The following is a 20,788-nucleotide window of genomic DNA, read 5'->3' on the forward strand; positions in this document are numbered from 1 at the left end:
TGAATAACAAAATCAAAAATTGAGTGCTCAAGTTTGAATTTATTATGCTTTTTGCTAATATAAAATAAGAAATATATCAAAATCACACTAATGTTAGATTAACTAATATCAGATTAACAGTCCCTTGAGATGCACCTCAAATTCACAATCTGAAGCAAAAAAGTTTCTGGGATAATCCCATCTTATTAACCACTCTTCTTGGCAGAATTGCTCTAATTAAAATTAAAATAGTTGGTTCTCATGGAACACAGAAAACTTTTAAGCATAAAACACTACATTTTAATGGGTTTCACATCAAGGCATTTGGAAGGCCATTCCAGATGCTTCCTCTATCCATTCCTAAAACCAGTTTCCATATATGTTTGGGATCAGTGTTGTGTTAGAAAACCCCACTGCATCAAAGCACTCATCTGACCTCAACTGTGATTGTCATGCAAAAAAGAAATTGGCTGGCATGTACAGAAAAATGCTCAACTTGAAAATTCAGGGGAAAAAACTTCACATGCATCTGAAAATGCCCAAAATTTAGATGTCATGCTGAGTGTTGAGTGAATGGAAAATTTCTATTTTAATTTATACAAGCTTTTCTCGTGGATCCAGTTTTGGGATTACCAAAGACAGAAATTGCAATTCAGGATGGAAAGGGAAATTTATTTTTTTGCGATCTATTAATAATGACATATGTCTGGACTGGACGAGAATTAGCCACTCAACCTCTTACGGCCAGCTAAGCATGGCGACTGGCATCAACTAATTCACTCACTCTTTGGTTCCCTAGCAACAACTTATTGTGTAACTTGCGCAACAACAGTTTAAGGTTTTGCCACTGTGCCTCATACCTGCTTAAAATAAACAACGGCGTAGAGTAAAAACTGTGGATAAAACAGAAAAGGATGTTTTGCAGCATTTCAGATATTTACAACCAAAAAAATTTATCAATAATTATCGATATCGACTGATATGAAATGCTTATATCGTGATACACTTTTCAGCCTTATCGTCCAGCCACAGTTGATCCAATGCAAAACTCTTAATTTATTGAACTCTTCCAAAGTCAAAAGGTGACTAATATACTACTTTTAACACAAGCTGGATTGAATGTTCCCATTATGATTAAGCCTCAATAGATGTGTGTTTCCAGCTTTCCTCTTGTTGTCTCAGCTCGTTTTTTTTCTCTCCTGCTGTCTTGCTCTCCACAGGCAGCCTCGCTGCTACAGTCCAAGGGGACGAGTCTAGTGGTTAATTATCTCTCTGCAAACTGCTTCCACTGACATTTGTTGTTTTACTTTTTCACTTTTCTCCCTCCTTACTCCATCAAAATGAAAATGCACATTCCCCACAGAGTGAATACTGAAGAACTTCAGCTTCCTTTTTATCAGTCCTTTCATTCAGCCGTCTGTCCTCAAGACACAACCCGGAAACCAAAATGGAAACAAGTATCAAGAGATGGGAAGAAACAAAACAAACAAGTGCACATATATGCTCATAAGGTAAATAAAAAAAAAGTTTTCACTACAGGAAGGCACAGCCAGGGGAAATCCAAGAAAAGTTTGGTGCATTATGAGAAGAGGTGGGTTGCAAAAGACATGAAAGCCTGGAGGAGAACTGCCCAGCTTAACAATGATTGCCACAAACATACATGTACACAGAAAGCAACACAGACACAAACACACCTGCATGGAGGAGGTGATTTCCTGCAGGGCAGCATCTGCCTCCTGTTGTTTGGTTTTCAGCAGCTCGCTCTGCTCGGCAGCCCGCCTCTTTAAATCATCAACCAATGCTTTGGCCTCATTCAGCTTGGACACACCTGCCTGAAGACACAAGCCAACTTAAGACGTGATAGATGAGACACAATCAGGATTTATGCAAATCGGGAACATGTGGCGTCTTACTAAAACACTCACTTGTAAACGTTTAAGACCGATGCTTTAACAAAAAGACTAATCTAATCGTGCAAAAATGACATGATCCCAAATCCTCTAGCAAATTAAGAAAACATTGCATTAATCTGTTTTAATCATCTACTAGGGAAGATACTCTCCATTTGATCAAAACAGCATTTTGTTACTTTAACTGTTTTGAACATCATTATTTTTCAGAACAAATCTAAAAAGCTGGCGGTTCTACAAAGTAATACTTCAGGTGGTTGAATACCTACAAACAAGCTTTTCGGTTTCATCGCCTTTAACTGCACTGTACATATATTCAGCATTTTGTTTCCATATATTACATCAAATCCCAATAAAAATATTGAAGTATGTGTTTAAAATGTGAAATATTGTGATACAAAAATATCTTAACGTATAGGTGTATGAATACTTTTAGAAGGCAAAACTCCCAAGAAAGTAGATAACAGCAGAAAAAATATTTCTTAAAGAAATAGATGTAAAGATGGGAAAACCATTTGGTGCATGACGCGTGGCTGACACTTACCTGTAGATGCTGCTGCCTCGTCGTAAGCTGGTTTTGCTTCCGGCTGTGTAGTGTCGTGTACACATGCAGGAAGGCCATGTACTGGCTTGGCGTCGCACCGTTTTCTTTGCATGATTCATGGACCATCAGGAACAAACGACCCAGGTCTCCTTGTTCTGACCCTGCTGATATTCAAGGATAAAAAAATGGTTTTAATCACAAACTTCTTATCAGAATTTGTTTTTAATTGATACTTATGCATCAGTCTTGACTTGGACTCAATCGGACATCTGGGTAATTTTCAAGAGTGATTTAGTTAAATGAGAGCAAAATAATAAATAAACGAAACATAGAAAAATAATATCTAGCAAGACATATGTTTGGTAATCTTCTTTTTATTGCACGTGTGGATGCAGCTGTTACAATCACTGTAATCTGAAAAACACAAATTTGTTTTTGGATCATTAACACAGTGAGCAATATATCTAGGACATGTCAGATACATTTCTTAAAAATTAACGCACATGCATTAATGAACTTATAAAAGGAAATGACACAACAGCCCAAAAATAATTCATTAATACACACACACAAATAGAAAATATTATTTTTGTACTTTTGTCCATCCCCTCCTACCTGAGCTTTTCCTTTTGGTTGCCTTCTTTTTTTCATTCTCATCTCCTTGCTCTGTTTTCGCCAGCACTAACTCTGGAATCTAATCCAAAATAGGGAATGTTAGATTTTCATAGAAAGCAATGATGAATCTGTTCCTTTGGAGTCACAGATAAAACACGTTAGTTTTATGTGAATTTAAAACAATATCTTTTTATGTATTTAGTCACTGACTAGATTCATCATACTGAGCAAGAATGTGGATAATTTCTGAGAAGACAAAAAGCAAACAGTAAAAACACAAAACCCTCATCCACAAGCGCTGCCTATGGGAGAGGAAGTCTGACAAAGCACTGCTAATGTCAGGAGTAGCTCTACTACTTGGTTCATTTAAAGGTAATCTTCGCTCATTAGGAGAGAAGATCTATAGGTGTATTTATAAAGTCAGACTATGTTTTGTCCAATAATTTGTCCATAAGACATTTTTTCTGTACCTAATCTTTACTGCAGTGTTTTAAAGATGTTGTTTTAATGTCTATTGAAATTACATTTCCCCAGAATGAACCTCTCCATCAGAGCACCTCCTAATAAGGGATGTTTGAGAAACTGGATCCGGCTTCTGGTTTGGGAAATTACTTTCATTTAAATATCTGTTGTATCTGATATATAAATCTTGTATCAAGCAAACAAATACATTTTGTTTGTGCATTGCTTTTTTAAAATTTATAGTTTGAAATCAATTATAAAAATGCAGAAAAACTCAGCAGCATTAATTGGTTGTCCTGCACTGACCTTCTTCATGCTGCTCTCTGACCATCCTTCCATCCACTGGACGGAGCACTTGCGGTAGAAAGCTGGATTACTTTCACAGTTGATTGTGAAGTTAGAATTGGAGCAGTCCATGATCAGGACAATGTGGAGGTTCTGTTGAATTCCTGAATAACATGAATATTGGATGTTGTATCGCAAAGGGTACACAGACAGAAACTAGCGTTGTGTCTAAGATAATTTTTTCCAGTATATATTGCTGCAGCAGAGGTGGAAAGTGAAATTGAGCAGGGAGCATTTTAGGGGATTAACTGTGACAATAATAGAGCTATTGATTTGATTCTCTCACAGTAACCTCAGCCTCGGTGGCACGGCACTGTATCTACAGCACACACCACTGCACAGCGGGGATACAGAAGACCAGAGTCAGATAAAATCAAAGGCTAGAACAAGTTGTGATAGGAAATATCACATGTAACAAAGATTGGCAGAGAAAGGAGGTTGAGTGTGCAGTCTGTACTTTACAGATGAGCACATACTGAAATAAAAAAAAATAAAAAAATGGGCATATATGGAATTCTATTATAATCATTATCCTGCACTCACTGTGGGAAAAATAGTCGTAGAGTGGTCTGGTGAAGCCATCCTGGGACGCTGCATCCTTGAGTGATGAAAGCAAAGGCTCCAGTTCCTCTGGGGTATACAGACCTGGAACCTCACCTAAATGCAGAACAGTTTGTTTTGGATAAAAAGAGCAGAACAAGGGTTGCTGTACACTTTTAATGCCAAAGTACGTGACTTTACCTGACTTAACTTTGCCAGGTGTTTTTGATACAAGCTTAAAATTGTGAATCCAAGGAAACCAATATGATGTAGTGTTTCAGCAGTGGTTAGAGTTTAAACACGAATCCCACATTTTCATAGATGTTTCTTTTGCATCACTTTTCATCGCACATCAAACAATGGAATAAATGTACAAGCCTTTGCAGTGTTATTAAAATTCTTCACTTTTCTGTAAAGTTTCTCCCCTTTTTCTCAGCTTTTTAAATGTGTTGCCATAACCATTTTTAAGATTTGTTTTTAATCTTTAATAAAAAGCATCTAAAGTTCCTTAGATGCCACAAATAGCATTTTCAGAAAAAAAAAACAAAACTATATAATTGTTTTGGTACTTGGAGTCACAATGATGGAAGGATGAAGCAGATTATGTAATACAAACCTGAAGACAGCAGACTGTTTACCATCTCTAAAAAAGCTGGATGGACAAACTGATAATCCTCCAACAGGAGAACCACCTGCTGACCGTCCAGACCGGCCATTTGCATCACCTAAGTGTCAAGTACACAAACATATTTGTTATACCTGATACATAAAAAAAGGTCAGTATAAATACAGCAGAGACATGCAGACAAAATCTTTTTTGTTTAATAATAACTTTCTTTTCTTTATGCTTAAACAGTTGCGGTTAATTACTAAGACAAAAAAAAAAGTTTTAAATGAACCACAGGCCATTTGTAGCTATTTTGTGAGAAACTCTACGAGCATCCTGTAAAAATCTCTGCAATTGTTTGGCATTCATATGAAGCAGGCAAAGGTAACTAGGCCTTTCTCACCATCTTAAGATCGTTGCTGAAATTTTTAAGGGTATATCCGCGTGAGATTTTAGGTGTGAACATCGTGTATCCGAGCATGTGTGACACCAGGCACGTGGCGGTGTGCCGGCCCACTCCGCTCCTTCCTGCCAGAAGCAGAGAGCCACCAGGTCGACTCAGGACCCGATCCACTCTGGACACAAAGTCACACACTTCCCAGAACAGTAGAAGGTCGAGCTCTTTGTTGTCTCGACTGTACAGTGTAACTCCCTGTTAGAAGAGAAAGCACGAACCAGAATTTAAATGAATTTAAAAAATGTGATGAACAACAAAGAAAACGACAAAAAAACAAGCGTGTAACCCACAAGAGTAGAGTGGCAGCACATAACAACAGTGTTTATAATTGAGGTGTAAAAATGTGAGTAATTGTGTATGTAAATCCATATTTATGCAACAGTCGAAGCCGATACAGAAAATATGTAATTTCTTTCTTATTTTGTTTTTTCTTTTTATACCTTCAGTATAACCTGTTTCAAATCAGCAGAACCCAGACAACCAAGCTGTTTTCCGTGAGGAGGCAGAGCCTGGCCTGGAGCCATGACAGGCCCTTCAGAGGAGCCCCACGTCACGTAGAAACCATCTTCAGAAAGGGAAAGAAATAGTCCAAACAATTAATAACATAACTACACATGTGCTACTGAAATGGTGTAAGCACAATTTATATTACGCATTCACACTGTTTTTGAAGAGCTATACCGCATAAAAACTAAGAGATGGTATTCTTAATTCATATATGACTTGATCTATTTTTATTCTAGAAGGTTCAAGCAAAGTATTTTTGACACCTTGCCATCTACAATCCCAATTTATAGCCAATTCCTGACACCTCCAACCTGCAACATGTAGATATAAATTTGATTTTATCACCACTGGGGGGCATTCCTCTACAATCAGTGGATAAAATACTTCACTAATCACACAGTTTGTGTGTTAGTCATGTGATTTAAAGAAACCGACTGGGGAAAAAGAAAGAAATGATTAATTTGCTGCAGGTTCGCAGAACGTGGAAAGACCATTAGCAGAAAAGCTGCCAGATGCAAAACTGTCAAACAAGCTCTGAGGTTATACATTACAGTTATTATTCAGGCATGAGTGGCATTTGGTAAATGTATGTGATATGCACAGCTTGAAGCAAATTATCTCTAGTATAAAACATATTTCTGCTATGAATATATGAATAAACATAACGGCTGATGATTTAGATAAGTAAGAGCTGCTTCATACCACTCATGTTGTCCAGAGCGGCAGAGCCCCACTCTCCCTGAATGATGGAGGAGAGAATGTTGTCGAAGTTGTGAATGTCTTTAGAAGAAACCAGCCGGTCTCTGAACAGCCTCCTGCCCTCGTAAGCAACCACTTCCAAGACGCTGTCTGTTAAATTAGATTGAGCTGAAAAGGAAGAGGATAGACAAATAGACATTTTCACACTTTCACTTACAAAAAATTACATAGATTTGCTATGAACATTAAAATGATGAACTTCTATTCCCCATTTTTTATTAAAATAAAATAAAAAGAAAAGAAAAAAAAATACTTAACAGATTTTTCCATAACTTGCTCAATAGTATAATATTTTTTACATAAGATTAAGTTACAAAGTATTAACCGACTGAGTTTCTTTGGCAGCTGTCTTGGTAAAAAAAAAAAAAAAGAAGTAAAACAGAACTCTCTCAGTTCTAAAGAAAAACACAATTCATACCTGGAAATCGACATAAAAAGTTGGCAACATTATTAAAAACTAAAAAAAAAAAAACATGTTATACACAAATCATAGTTAATTTTAAGACCACTACAACGAGTAGATTCCTCTTTTACTACTAAATCCTCTTTTGCTCAGAAAAGTTTGTTTTCTGATAAGTCAGAAAACAAACTTTGTCTTTGTTAGGCTCTGACTGTTCTAGTATCTCTGTGGAGTGGACTTGGATTCTACAGACGCCTTCATATCCCATTAAATTGGTATTTGGAGTGTCTGAGGGCTATGTGTACCACATTAGGCTGTGCTGTTAGAAAATGTTCAAACCAGTTATTGCAGGGCTCCCAGCTGTCTCTTTCTCAGAGCACAATGTCACTGTAGGAAGGCCTTCTGGCAGGTGTGTGTAGGTGGGGGTGACTAGTCTGAAAAATGTTGTTTTTTTTCGTAGGTGGCGGTTTTAAATGTAATATCCATATATACAGCCAGATCTAGGTATTCTCGACAGAACTGTATGTTACAGCGAGATGACAAGATGATTCCGTGCCTTAAATTTGCTGTCAAAAAGTCACATTGTAATGACTTAAACACTAAAGTTATAAAAGTAAATAAAAATGGCACCAATGCATCCATGCACAGCCAAACTCAGCGAAGACAAATGCACAAGGAAAATCACAGAGAAAAGAAGATAAAGTTTATACATACCAGAAAGAAGGTAATCAGCAAGGTAGGGAAATGGAAGGAAGATGCAAAGTTAGAAGAATTGATCATCATAGGAAAATTTATTAATTTTGTATAGCGACATTTAATTAAAGTAAATAATGGGATTATCACAGAAGGAATACATTCGACAAAGAGGAAAAGGAGCAACAGAAGAAGAGAAGAAGGAAGAGAGGATCAAAGGAGAGCAAGGCAAGTGACAAAAGGGAACTGAAGAAAGAGGAGAAAAAAATGAAAGAAAAAAAAAGGGAGGTGGTGAAAATGTAAAGCATCCAAACACCAGGCTTTATGGAGATTTTTTTATGATTACATATATTGAAGATTCATCTTGTACAACAAATATTTTTTTCCTGAAATGACTTTAAGGACTTAATACTTGTCATTAAATTCACTTTTTTTGTCATAAGCTTTGGATCTAAAATGGATACAAAGTTATTTACAGACATAAGATCAATTGTTGTTTTGTTTTTGTTTTTCAAAAGATTTACTTTTAAAAAAAAATTTAAAAAAAGCAAACCAATTTTTTTTTTACCAGATTTTATCAAAAAACGTAGAGCACATAACATGACCAGATGCTGATTTATGTGAAATTTGACTACTGGCTGTAGTTACCTGCAGTAAGATCATATCGCAGCAAACTGAGAACCCATTCTGTGAGGATACAAGGTGTGAACAGGTAGTGACTGTGGTCGTCCACTGTAAACTTTGTTCTGACCTAATGGGGGCAGAAACAAAAACAATACATGTTAAAACAAAACCAAGTGAACCAGACCTCAACAACAGGTAAGGAGAACTGTTCTGTTCACAGCCTTTAATATCTAATACATGGGGAATCCTCCAAGGATCACCTCCACATCAGTTGGAAGTTTTTAATACATTTGTGAAGCATAAAAGTCACCATTTAAGCTAGTTGACATTTAAATGAGATTAACTCTGAGTTGTGTTATGGCTGCCCTCCTGCATACATGACATTACACTAAAGCTGTTTCTTTTCAGGGAAACGTCAACAGGAAATCATATAAGCACTATGGCTGATTCAGTTTGTATATAAACTGAATCAGCCATAGCCATGGCTATATGTTTTTCCCTGACATATAGTCAGAAAAAAAAACATCTGCGGGAAATGAATACCCTCAATACCTGTTCATAGACTTGCACAAGAGATCCTGCCAGCTGGTGCGTTTTTCCTGTGCTGGCCCAGGCAGCTTGGTTCCCCAGGCTATGATGGAGAATTGGTTGAAGGTAAGCTGAGTAGATGGTCTGCAGCTGCTCTCTGTCTGGATAGCTAGACGCAGAGTAAAATAACAGAGGGAAAGAAAATAGAAAGTTCAAGAGAACTACGATTAACATGGGAATGAACTCATCTCGGGGTCTGCGGAACTAGTTCCATACTTACTCTATGGCGCAGATGCGTACGATTGAGGAGAAGCGGGAGGTGAGTGAATGGGTGCCGACCGTACCTCCTGTTGACATGGAGGCCACCACCTGAATATTCTCAAGGCTCACCCACTCCAGATTTTCATCATAAAACCCCTTATACGTCAAAACCTGGATCAAAATTGAAAGAGTAAAAGAGGTACTACTGTAAGATTATGTCAGACTGGCTTCACTTTACTAATGTGATTGGGAAACGTCATGTTGGCTGATCTCCATCTTTGTGATCATCTTTACCTGTTGCAGAAAGGCTATAAGGTTACTGGTTCCCCATTTGTCTGGTTTGGGCAGATTGATATTCTTTAAGTAAAGGACTAGGTTCTCACAGTCCTTAGGTCTGAACACCCGGCCCGTGTTTGAGCTGAGCAACAGACATGTCTGGCTGAGCTTCTGGAGGACGTGGCGAGAGGAGGTCTGGGCGCTGCAGTGAACCACGGCGACTTGTGTGGAACGCAGCGAAGCAAAGGCGTAGCGCAGCAGCATGCTAGATAGTAAGCGATATACAAAAAGGGGACAAATGAAACATTCAAGCACTTAATGTATTCCTAGACGTGATCACATACTGCAGCGACATTTCAGATCAGTTAAAATATACAGCTTAGTTTTAACACAGCTCGGTATCATTTATGTTTGGATTGTGTCAGAACAGTGAGCAAGAATGAGAAGAACTAACATCTGTGTTGCTTTTAATAAAAGAGTCTCTTTGGATCTTAGGACAATGTTTGTAATAGCAGACCCAAAGGGAAGGATACATATTTTATGAGGATGAGAAAACATCTGGCAAGTGACTGCATGTACAAGCGGATTACGTTTTGCTCTGTTATCGCTTGTTACTAAATTTCTTGTTATTTTTCTGAGGAACCAATCGACAAGCCCAGTGACCTAGCTGGAACGGTGAACTTTTAGACAGAGGGAAGCAAGATAAGAAAAAAAAACAAAAAAACAACAGACTGAACTTAAGAGTAAAAGACAAACTGAGTGACCATTGTTCTTTTAGTGCCTGGTGGAGGACGCAATTATTTCTAACAGAACAACTCCTGGTGAACACGTGCACACCTGAGAGCAGTAAACACAGATTGAATTCTTATTTTGAGCTGTCAGTGCTTTCATAAGAAAGGCCAAGTTTTGAATAAAAGTTGCTTTGATTTAGTTGCTGATTGTGTGATTTTGTCATTTCTTGGGCTTGATTTAAACAACTCTGTCTCTAAAGCATAATAAATTCTTCTCCACTGTGATCTTGTTAACCTTTTCCTTCCAAAAAAAGAACAACGTAAGAAAATGGAATAGGGACCTTGATTGGATATGTAATCTTGAAGTTTATTTAATACTATACTGTTTTGTCACGTGAGAGTTAAAAGATTTAATATATTAGATGCAAATCTTGAGTTTTCATGCAGCTTTTCTACTGTTGGTTAAAACTGCCTTGAAAAAAAAAAGTAGAAAGGAGGAAAAAAATGTCACAATTTTATACCATTAACAATCTGTAATATGTGACATGTATTTGTGTTCAGCCTTCATGCCTACAATAATCACCCAATGGCTGGCTTCTTGGTGAGTCCATGAAAAACTAATTTGTGGAATTCGAACCATCAGGTCCTGAAGTACTGATGCACTGTTCCGCTATAACCTGCAGGTTACAGCAGGTACCCTCAGGCACCGACTCCCAAGCCCGTTTCCAAACCCACAGAGTGCCGAAGAGGAGTGTTTAATAACATTCATACCCGTACGTGCTCGGCTGTGGAGTATTCCACCTGCCTCCTAAAATCACACTAAAAACTGAGTCTGGTAAAAATCGGGAAATTTAAAATTCATGTTGCACATGGTCTATGTTTATTAAAGTGTAGTCAAAATGTGCATTTTTAAATGGTACCATCTAAAACAAAAAAGCTAAAACTAACTAAACTAATGTTTACTTGATTTGAGGTAGCTTCATGCTGGATATTTTATACTTAGTTTCAAGGATAATTATTATTTGTTTAAGAGGTGTTTAATTTTGAGGTTATGCTAATTTTGGTTTATTGAGTTATATTTCCAACACGATTTTTTTTGTGTGTGTGTTTTCTTGTTTGAAGGTTTTTCACCGGTTTTAGTCGCGGCAACTTTCAAAACAGGAGCGATACGAAAGAATTAATTATTGGTCATTAGGTGAAGTCCAGTTTAAAATCTTGTGAAGAAAGCTGCCTTTTCAAGTGGAGGAAACTGCAGATTAAACCTAAAAGGTGGAAACCACTTTACTGTTTTTTTATGGCTTAAACATATCTGCATATTGTATTTGTGTGCCCTTGTGTAGTGCATGTGTAACTACCCCTTTCCGCAGCCCTCTGGTCCAACCACCATGAAGGGCTGCCTGTGCCGAGCTGTAAGCCATGGGGAGAAACCGTGCAGACCTCTCTGCATGCCAGGAGTCTCTATTACAGGCAGAACATGTGTGTGAAAAAAATGCTCCAAGGTGAGCTCCTCAGGACGTTGAAATGTATAAGCTGCTAGGTGGCCACTGTCGGAATTATAGAAGGTATCAAGTGGTTTTCTGGCATCTGGTGGACTTTCTCTTGCCCAGCTCAGCAACTGCAGGATTAAAAAGCAGGAATGCTTAATTAGGACTTTGAGACCTGCAGATTACAACTCAAAAAAAAACACACAAAAAAACAGTCCATACCTCTTTAGCAAGCTCTTGTCGTGTCTTGAGATTGAGATTTCCTCCAAGGCCCCGTAGAAGACCAACAATAAACTCTCCTCTCTCAGACACAGCATTGAGGTGGGACAAAGAATTCAATACTGTGCCCACCAGACTAGTTTCCACCACAAAGTCATTCTGGACGTCAGAAAAAAGATGGAATCTGAGATACACAAGGTTCACTCAAAACATGTGCCAACAAGAAGTGAGTCTTGGTGATTAGTAGTCGTAGAATGTTAGCTATTAAAAACTAAGCTCTTAGTCAATGCATTCACCTGTATTAGGACAAGTCTAGAGTTTACCTATATCTAGCAAACACGGCCACAGTTTTTTGGGTGTGTAAAATTCTATCAAAATTGAATAAACCTCAAAGAAAAAAATTACGGATTTTACATTAAATACAATCACAGATTGTTTTGTTTGACCCATGGTCTATTGGAAGTAACCTGCCTGTTTAAGAACCCAGTCCAGAGCTCTTTGGAAGTAGTCCCCCAGCCAGTTTTCTAGGTTACTGCGACACTCCTCAGGCTGACCCCTTATCCATGACTTCACCAAAGCACCAACATCAATGTCTTCGTCACTAGGGATGCAAGCAGGACAAATATGGGATAAATGAAAAGGTTAAATCTGTTTCAACAGCACTTTAAAGAAGCAAACGTTGCACCAAAGTGCTGCACACCAATGACTTAACACAGCCAAAATCAATAAAATAATGCTTCATAAAAAAAATAAAAAATGAAACCACAAACTAAGAAATTGAAAAGATCTGACGCAACTGCATGTTTAAGCTTTCTTTGAATACTGCCTGACCTGAGAAAGATCATGCCCATGCGAGATATGGTTGCTGGAGAGGCACAGCTCAGGTCATGGGTCTCAAACAGGAAGTTCACATTGGGTCCAAACTGGATGCGCTCGCCACTGGGCATGGTTAACAAACGATTATCATCAAGGACAGAGTTTAGACTTTCAACCCACTCCGGGTCAATGTCTCCATCACACACTATCCAGGAGTTCACATCTGGAAAACAAAAGAAGTACAATGCATGTGCCATACTCCAGTCAGCGTCATTATGTCAAAATAGAATTTAATAGGTAAGGTTTAAATAAGTATTTTGTCTCCATCTCAGCTGTAAAACGTCTTGATAAGCAGCACATATCGGTGAATCTTACCTTGTGGTTCTCTGACCACAGTCCTGGCACTGTGGGTGAGAACACCATCAGACCATTCTCTGGTGTCCATGTCTATATGTCCCAAGAGCTGCTGCCTGGGCATGGCTTTAGGATTCATTGTGTACCGTTTTACCTTCAGAGATCATAAGGAGCACACTTTGATGATAGGCTTGAGAAAGCTTGCTTTTTTTTAACTCTCTTATTAAGCTTCCAAATTTTTTTCAACAATTGCAAATCTGGATGTTTCTGAAGAATTTTACTTCAAGTTAAACAATAAATTGCAACATAAATATATTAAAATCCAATATTCATCATGCTAAACTTATAGCTGCACCTCAATTTTTTGAATTTCATTAAAGAGCTCAACTGCTTTCAGTTAAATCAAAAAGTGAAACTTATGCAAGTTAAGATTCATTACACGCAATGCGGTATATTTCAAGCTGTTTATGTCAGTTCATTTTTGATGATCATGGCTCAAAGTTAATAGAAACCTGCAATTTATTTTCTGAGAAAATTATTTATTATAATGATTATTAATACCATTATTGATAATTGAGATGGAAGTGCATACTAATTCCTGAAAATCCAAGATGGACATTATTTTCCTACCAGTTTGCCAGTCTTGTTGAGAGCAGCTCTTAGCATCCTCCACAGTGTAGACTTGCCAGCTCCGCTTGGCCCCACAATCACGACACCCATACGTTGTCTCAGCTGTTCATTCAGCTCCATTGCTTTCTTCAGCTGAAACAATCAACAATCAGCTTCTTTGTAGTGCTTCTTTGACTTCTAATTGTTCTAACAAAACATTTGTTGCTTCGTCGGAATATTCTGAATGTACAACACACACCTGGCTGGGTATGAGTTCCAGCTGTGCCTCCGAGTAGACTTGTGTTAACGCATCTATCAGGATCTGGTCCTCCACATCAGTGAAATTAACTCCAGAGAAGACATCTCTGACCAGGGCGTCAAAACGAGAGCTGTCTGCAAATGTCAGCTTGGACATGGTGTTCAGTCTCAGTGCCTGCACCACCAGATTACTCTCCTGAACTGCTTGTGGTTGAAAGACACAACAGAAACAACATTGAAAACATGTTTTAAATCGAAAACTGTAAAGAAAAACAAAACGAGGCCGGTGTAGAATTAAAGACAAAAGAGTTAACTTCTGAAGTCATCATTACCTTTGTTCTTCCACACATCCCTTGTTAAAACTGTGCTAATTGAAAAAACCTATTATAATCTTAGAGTTTGTCAATACTTTTGTTCTCTCCAAAGTCATTTGTCTTTCCTGGAGGCGCAATTGCGGTTTGTCTTTTTTTCTATTCTTTTTTTTTTTTTTTTTTTACACACAACACAGACAAACAAGACAACCTTGGAGACTCGTAGAGTGTCTGGCCACATGTTGGACAGATAAAAAGTGAGTAGTGGACCATTGGGATTTCAAAGAGAATGGAGGAAAGTACTAGGAAGTTAGGGAAGTGGTGAGTGGAACAAAAGCAAAAATGACAGCCAGGTATAAGAGACCGCTAACAAAGAGGTTTTAAGAGCAGGAGAGGAGAAACTGCAGTTAAACTGCAGTCATTTGAGGTCTTTGGAAACTAAAATTGTATTCCATTAAAATATAGGAGGAAGGACAGGATTCTGCTTCGAGCTAAATTTTACACAAAAGATTTACATGTTTTTAAAGCTCCCACAGCAATGTTTTTGAGAATGTTTTTGTCCATATATTATTTTTGCTATATTCGGCATTTTAACAGGGCTGTCAAGGTTGCATCCACAACTACCATCGGACCCCAAAGCAACGTAAAGTAAAGTATGGGAGTGTGGAAAACCAATATTTCTTAATATTTTTAGTTTCTATTTCCATACTTACCCAGACCTGAAATCAAACTACACACCTCTCCAGACTGCACAAGAAGCCTGGCAATATGCATAGGTGCATATTGCCAAAAACCGTTTCAAAATGCTCTTGAAGTTGCCACAAATTTAGTCGTTTTCCTAACACAGCATCTAATGTCAGTATTTTAGTGATATTAGATTCTGGCATGACTATACTACTGTGGAAAGTGTCAGACAATCAAACCTCTGCCTTCAGGCACTGATGAAAAACAATCTATTTAACTTTGTTCTGATAGCATAAACTAATATTTTCAGACTAGGGAGTGTAATCAGTCAAAACATCAATTCATGACACTTGCAGCAATTTTTACAGTTTTTTTTTTCTTTCTTCCAATCTCCACTCATCCTCCAAATCAAATGACTTCCTTTATTAGAATCACTTCAAATTCAGAAGGAAAGAAAGCATCAGTCATATCATTTGATTGGCTATAATAAAGATGTCTTTCTTTCAGCAGTTGATGGATTTATGGTCATACCGCTCAATAAGATTTTCAAATATTTCCCTCTGCTTTTGCAACATTTTTCAAATATGATAGTCACTGACAGATTTGTGTACCACAAGTGTGTTTTAGCTTAGGGATAGCAAAGGATGCTTCTTGAGAGATTAGCAAAAGATGCAACCATTTCCTTATAATTTTCTTGTCATGCACTGAGATTGGAGAGGTAAAATTGCCTCAGAAAAATATTGGAGAAAAAAAAAAAGAGCTAGTTGGGGACTTACTCTTCTCCTTGTTATGACCTCTCCTCTGTTGCTGCAGAAGACTGCCACAGGCTTTAAGCACAGTCTTCAGCGCTCGCAAACCCCAGTCATAGTGCTGCTGGGGTGTCAACAACTCCCTGGATACACAAATAGAGGCTTATTTCCACGAAGTCTCAGTTAACTTCAGCACCAACTGTAGCGCTCAAGGTTGGAGATTTAGGGAAAATATACTCACAAAGTTAACATACACTTTTAGGCACTAGTGATTGTAATACTTAATGAACCACAAAATCAGAGTGACAATTGCAACAGGAAGTTTTCAAAACAAATGCCAGTACCACAAAGAATTCCCCCACATAGTTATTACCTGGCCAAGTTAAAGATTGCGACGAGCTTACGTCCCAGTACTTCTCCATTTTTGAAGCCCTCTGAGTAGAGGATGACTTCAGCAATGAGCTCATTGTCTGGCCGACTCATGGCCACAGGCCTGAACAGTTGCTTCAGGTTGTCTGGAAGCTTCTGCCTCCCCCCATAGCCTTTCCCTGCTGGGTTCAAAGTGATGAAAATTCCAGAGTTGGGGTCCAATTCCACCTGGAAAATGGAATGAAATAAAAAAAAAAGCTCTTCTCCATAACAAAAAATTTTTTTTAGATATTATTTTAACACTTTTGTTTTATTCGACTGATTGCAAAAGACACAACAACACTAATAAAAAATGATTATTAGTGTTATTATTAATGATGATCACTAATGAATAAATAACCACTTAAAACAGAATTTGACTTGAGGTGAAAGTCAGTAAAAGGCACTGTACCACAAGCAAGTAGCATATATAATTTTATAATAAAAAACTTGCACAATCACACAAAACATAATTGTTTAACTGTTTGTGGTTTAGTAGTTTAAAAAGAATCTGTCAGGTTCTACTTTTTTGATCGTCTTACCTCCTTTCCCAGCAGCTCACAGCTCTTTTTGTGGTGTTTCAATGAGTCTTGGATGGCCTGAATCTGCATGGAAACTGCAGACAGCACAGCTTCTTCTAAACGGTTGAACTCATCAAAGCAGCCCCACGCTCCACACTTTACCAACCCAACAAATATTCTTCCCATTGACTTCACATCTATGCCCTGGAAAAAGAAAGAGTGGAAAAAAAAGAATGTTGTGTTTTCTTCAATAACGAGTCATCCGTCCGTCTGTCCGTCCATCACTTTTATTATTGGCAAATTTTTGAATCTCAAAACCTGGTATTTTATCATGGGTGGTCAAACTTCGAGAGCCACTGTATGCCACTAACATTGTAAATAATGGAACCTAATCATAATGGAATAAATAACTAAATCCTTACTGAATAATTAACTTATTAGAATATCATACAGTAGTAATGCTCATCTAAATTGTTCCCCAAAAAATGCACGTGAGAACTAAATGGAAATCCGAAACAGTGTCAGTCCTACCAAAAGAAGATAAACAAGGTGCAAATATATCATAAAACAATATGTCTCATCCAACTGATTTAAAACATTTTTCAAGTTCTTCAAATTACATCCTTGTTGAAGGATGCAATTTGAATACTTTTTAAGCATTAATACCCTTTAAAAAGTGTCAACAGTCAACTATTCCTGCCCACGTATGAAGTTTCTTTGCACCTCGTCACAGTTGAACACCAACACCTGGCGTCCGAAGAGCCCCCCCAGAGCTTTGACAGACTCAGTCTTTCCTGTGCCAGCGGGCCCATAGGGGTTCCCACCGAGCCCCATCTTCATGGCCTGAGTCAGAGTCAGGTAGCATTTGTCGGTCAGCGGTGTGTGCACCAACTTAGCAGCATTCCCCTGAGAGAGATTGAGAGAGAACGTGTGACACAGAGGAGTCAGTTAAAAAGAAGAAGTAAAAATTTTAGCAAAAGGGCACCAAAGGTACAAAAACACGTCAGCAACTACTAAAAGGCAAACAGTGAGGTATCTTTGAAGAAAAGAAAAACAAAATATAGGTAAAGAGTATAGCATGTGTTTACTGAGAACTGCAGTGGGGAAAAGATGTTCTCTGCACCAAGGTTATTCTGAGCTTGTGATATTTGCATAAACAGTGCCCCCAAAAGGTCAAAAGCGGAATTACCATTTCTGGTACAATGAAAATCCCTGCACGGTGTGAAGAATAAGCGACTTCATTTTAAGTTAACGTGCAGCTTGTTTGTGGTTGACATGCTTATATTTGCTTTCGTCCCACCTGGTACTCATAGGTGTAGCTGAACTGTGCGTCCACCATGTGTATGCGGCAGCTTTTGTCTGTTCCAATGTAGAAGCGGAGCTGTTTCTTCCAGGCCCAGTCATCAGTACTGGTGACGCCTGCCTGGTTGAGCTGCTTCACCACGCTGATGTTGTGAATGATATCTAAGATCAACGCTTTCAGCTTCAGCTGCAGGATACTGGACTCTGAGCAGGAGGACATGCATAAATATTAACAATATGAACAGGCAAAATCTTATCACATGAAAAGATAGTCACATGTATTAAGAGATATCCCTAGTAAAGCTAATATATTGCACAACAGAAAACAGTGTAATGTAATCATATGTACAAAGTATTTTTGGTTCACAGGGAAATCTTTCATTTTTTAATTTCATTTGTCGATCTTCAGGTTATAAGAATACTCTGTCAGGATCTCCTCCATGCTAAAAACAGAATGGAGATGAGAAGATGACACCTTTTAATCTATTATAAAACAGGCTGCTCTCATTAGAAATGCAAAGAAAGAATTAGAAATGCAACGATCAGACATTTTCTGGCCAACGCCAACTTCCATTTTTCTTTTAGACCAATTGCGGTATTTAACAATTTACTGTTGATTTACTAACAATTACACAGCATAAAAGGCAAATAAATGTTAATTGTTTAATAGACATAGGATGTTTGAATCCAAGAGACAACTAAAGATCTACGCGAGAATCAGTCTTGCATCAAAGCATGTTCCTAGATCTAATATTTATTCAACTACAAAAAAGTACATCGAATCACACAGTTCATCGATGAGTTGATAGTTATTTTTGATACAGGTCAGTGAACAGAAAAAAACGGATGCTTGTTTTTTTGGGCTTGATGTTATAAAATGCTGAAAATTGTACTTGAGGCAATTTAGAAAGTGAGTCTAGTTTCCAACTCATCCAGATGAGTATTATGTTTGGTGCACAGAATGAAAACAGAACCGTCATGGCTGATGAAAGACCGTTTCCAAGCTGCAGCAGTAATTTTGCTTGCACGACAAATGCTGTGACTGGAGGTCATTCCTCTTAGGCAACTTCCTGATTTAAAATGTTTCCACAAAAATGATGCCTAATTCTAAGTAATACCATGTTTATATGTTGTCAAATGACTCAAAGGCTATCGGACACATTTATTCTCATGATCAAACACATAAGATTTAGCAGAGTATAGCTGCTAAATCTTATGTAAAAAATTAAATTTAATGTAGAATTTTTAACCCTTTTTATAAGCAAAAAATAATAATTATCAAGATAAAAATAGCAAATTTACTTCACGGATGTTAAAAAGAGATGCATCCAAGGCTGTGCGTGGGAGCAGATAAAATATGTAGCCAAATATGTTGTCAAATTGCTAACCGGTTTCGTCTCTGTGGCAAAGGAAAAAAGTTCCTCTTCTCCTTTTTGGTTAACAGCTCTTTTATGTAAATCTGGAAATTAGATGTTCCCTTCTGGCATTACTTTAGCTGCTTTAATTACTGTGAACAGGCTACAGCCTCTCCAGGTTGTACTTAAGGGATTCCGTAATGTAATGAGATGCTATCTTGAAAACATTTTACATTTGAATAGCTGAGGCTTAAGTGCAAAATAGTCTCAGAATGAACCTTGTTATCTGTAAACATCTTATAAGGCTAATCTACAATGCAATGCTTTAATAAATTACACAGAAAGGTCCTCTATAACCGTTCTTAAAAGCCTGGAGTCACATTTTGCCAGTTTCTTACAGTGAGAAAAAATTGCCCCCAGATACATTTCACAGATGAAAGTATAGAAATAAGCAATGCTGCTACAGTATGTGGATTTTTGAAAGTCATGCTGGATTAGCATTTTTCAGCAATGTCCCATAAAATGGTGCCATTACAAGTGCAAGGTAGGAACTTTTCATCTCATGCATGAATAACAAACCTGCATTAAAATGGAAGAGTTATTTTTTTCTTTTTTATATATGTTAGTTCTGAGAAAAAGAAAAAAAAGATTGTCACACTTTGTGAAGCCATATTTTAAGCCTTGGGTCATTATAGCTTTAAGTCAGAAACTGTCTAGAGTTTATAACGGTACTGCCCCTATGAACAAATTCACACGAGATCAGTCATGAGCAGCTTATCTCAAAGTCCCCTGTACAAATACAACAAAACATTTCAATCACAGTGAGATCGCTAACAATGCAAGAGGATGTGAAGTTCATAAAAAGACAGTTTCTGTCTGACTGTGTAACAATCAAACACACAATCATTTACTTCATTTTTCTACATCTACTGACTAGGACATCACTGTGCAGAAAGTATAAAACAAATGAGTACCAGTGGATAATGTGAGATTAATTTTAAAGAGGTTCCACAAAACATTCTTATACAAACATAATGAGATGCAATTTATCTGAAAAAAGACTTCCACAAAACAAAAAATAATGAGTAAAGTGCACACTAAAAGCGACAGCAACTAGTAAGAATGATTATAGAATCATAATTAATCTTAAGGGGCATGCCACTTGTGGGTAATATGTCTAACAACCAAATTGAAGGACAACAGGGTCAGAAGATGATATTAATGAAGGCCTGAGTGTGATTAATGTTGTGCTTTGCAGTGAAGAACGCAAATCATTGTCTCCAAAAAAAAAAAAATTCCCACTTCAGCACACAATTTATATGGGTGCCTTCAAAAATAGACAATAAATTACAATCTGTAAAGAACTGAATTGGTCAGAAAAACATATATATATATATATATATATATATATATATATATATATATATATATATATATATATATATATATATATATACATACACACACACAAGTATTAATT

At 37.5% G+C, this 20,788-nt stretch overlaps 1 protein-coding gene across 6 annotated transcripts in view; it reads right to left on the reverse strand.

Annotated features, from left to right (window-relative positions):
- The window catches only part of dync2h1 (dynein cytoplasmic 2 heavy chain 1), a 104,790-nt gene that overhangs the window by 65,489 nt on the left and 18,513 nt on the right, over positions 1–20,788 (reverse strand). For 2 of the 6 annotated variants that reach the window (XM_081614290.1, XM_081614291.1), the window contains exons 36-60: positions 17,952–18,157; positions 17,375–17,557; positions 16,673–16,855; positions 16,096–16,319; positions 15,750–15,865; positions 13,980–14,182; positions 13,742–13,873; positions 13,133–13,265; positions 12,773–12,980; positions 12,413–12,542; positions 11,945–12,100; positions 11,594–11,853; positions 9,526–9,772; positions 9,251–9,402; positions 8,995–9,139; positions 8,467–8,569; positions 6,669–6,833; positions 5,900–6,024; positions 5,406–5,654; positions 5,012–5,120; positions 4,399–4,512; positions 3,817–3,959; positions 3,049–3,127; positions 2,434–2,597; positions 1,674–1,811 (exon numbers count right to left, since the gene is read on the reverse strand). In XM_081614290.1, coding sequence (XP_081470416.1) covers positions 1,674–1,811; positions 2,434–2,597; positions 3,049–3,127; positions 3,817–3,959; positions 4,399–4,512; positions 5,012–5,120; positions 5,406–5,654; positions 5,900–6,024; positions 6,669–6,833; positions 8,467–8,569; positions 8,995–9,139; positions 9,251–9,402; positions 9,526–9,772; positions 11,594–11,853; positions 11,945–12,100; positions 12,413–12,542; positions 12,773–12,980; positions 13,133–13,265; positions 13,742–13,873; positions 13,980–14,182; positions 15,750–15,865; positions 16,096–16,319; positions 16,673–16,855; positions 17,375–17,557; positions 17,952–18,157 — 4,067 coding nt within the window. The remainder of the gene's footprint in view (positions 1–1,673; positions 1,812–2,433; positions 2,598–3,048; positions 3,128–3,816; positions 3,960–4,398; positions 4,513–5,011; positions 5,121–5,405; positions 5,655–5,899; positions 6,025–6,668; positions 6,834–8,466; positions 8,570–8,994; positions 9,140–9,250; positions 9,403–9,525; positions 9,773–11,593; positions 11,854–11,944; positions 12,101–12,412; positions 12,543–12,772; positions 12,981–13,132; positions 13,266–13,741; positions 13,874–13,979; positions 14,183–15,749; positions 15,866–16,095; positions 16,320–16,672; positions 16,856–17,374; positions 17,558–17,951; positions 18,158–20,788) is intronic. The other 4 variants (XM_081614294.1, XM_081614292.1, XM_081614295.1 and 1 more) reach the window with 4 other exon arrangements.

Source organism: Poecilia reticulata, chromosome 13 (assembly GCF_904066995.2).
Source record: "Poecilia reticulata chromosome 13, P_reticulata-male-v2, whole genome shotgun sequence".
In the NCBI taxonomy this organism is placed as follows: domain Eukaryota; kingdom Metazoa; phylum Chordata; class Actinopteri; order Cyprinodontiformes; family Poeciliidae; genus Poecilia; species Poecilia reticulata.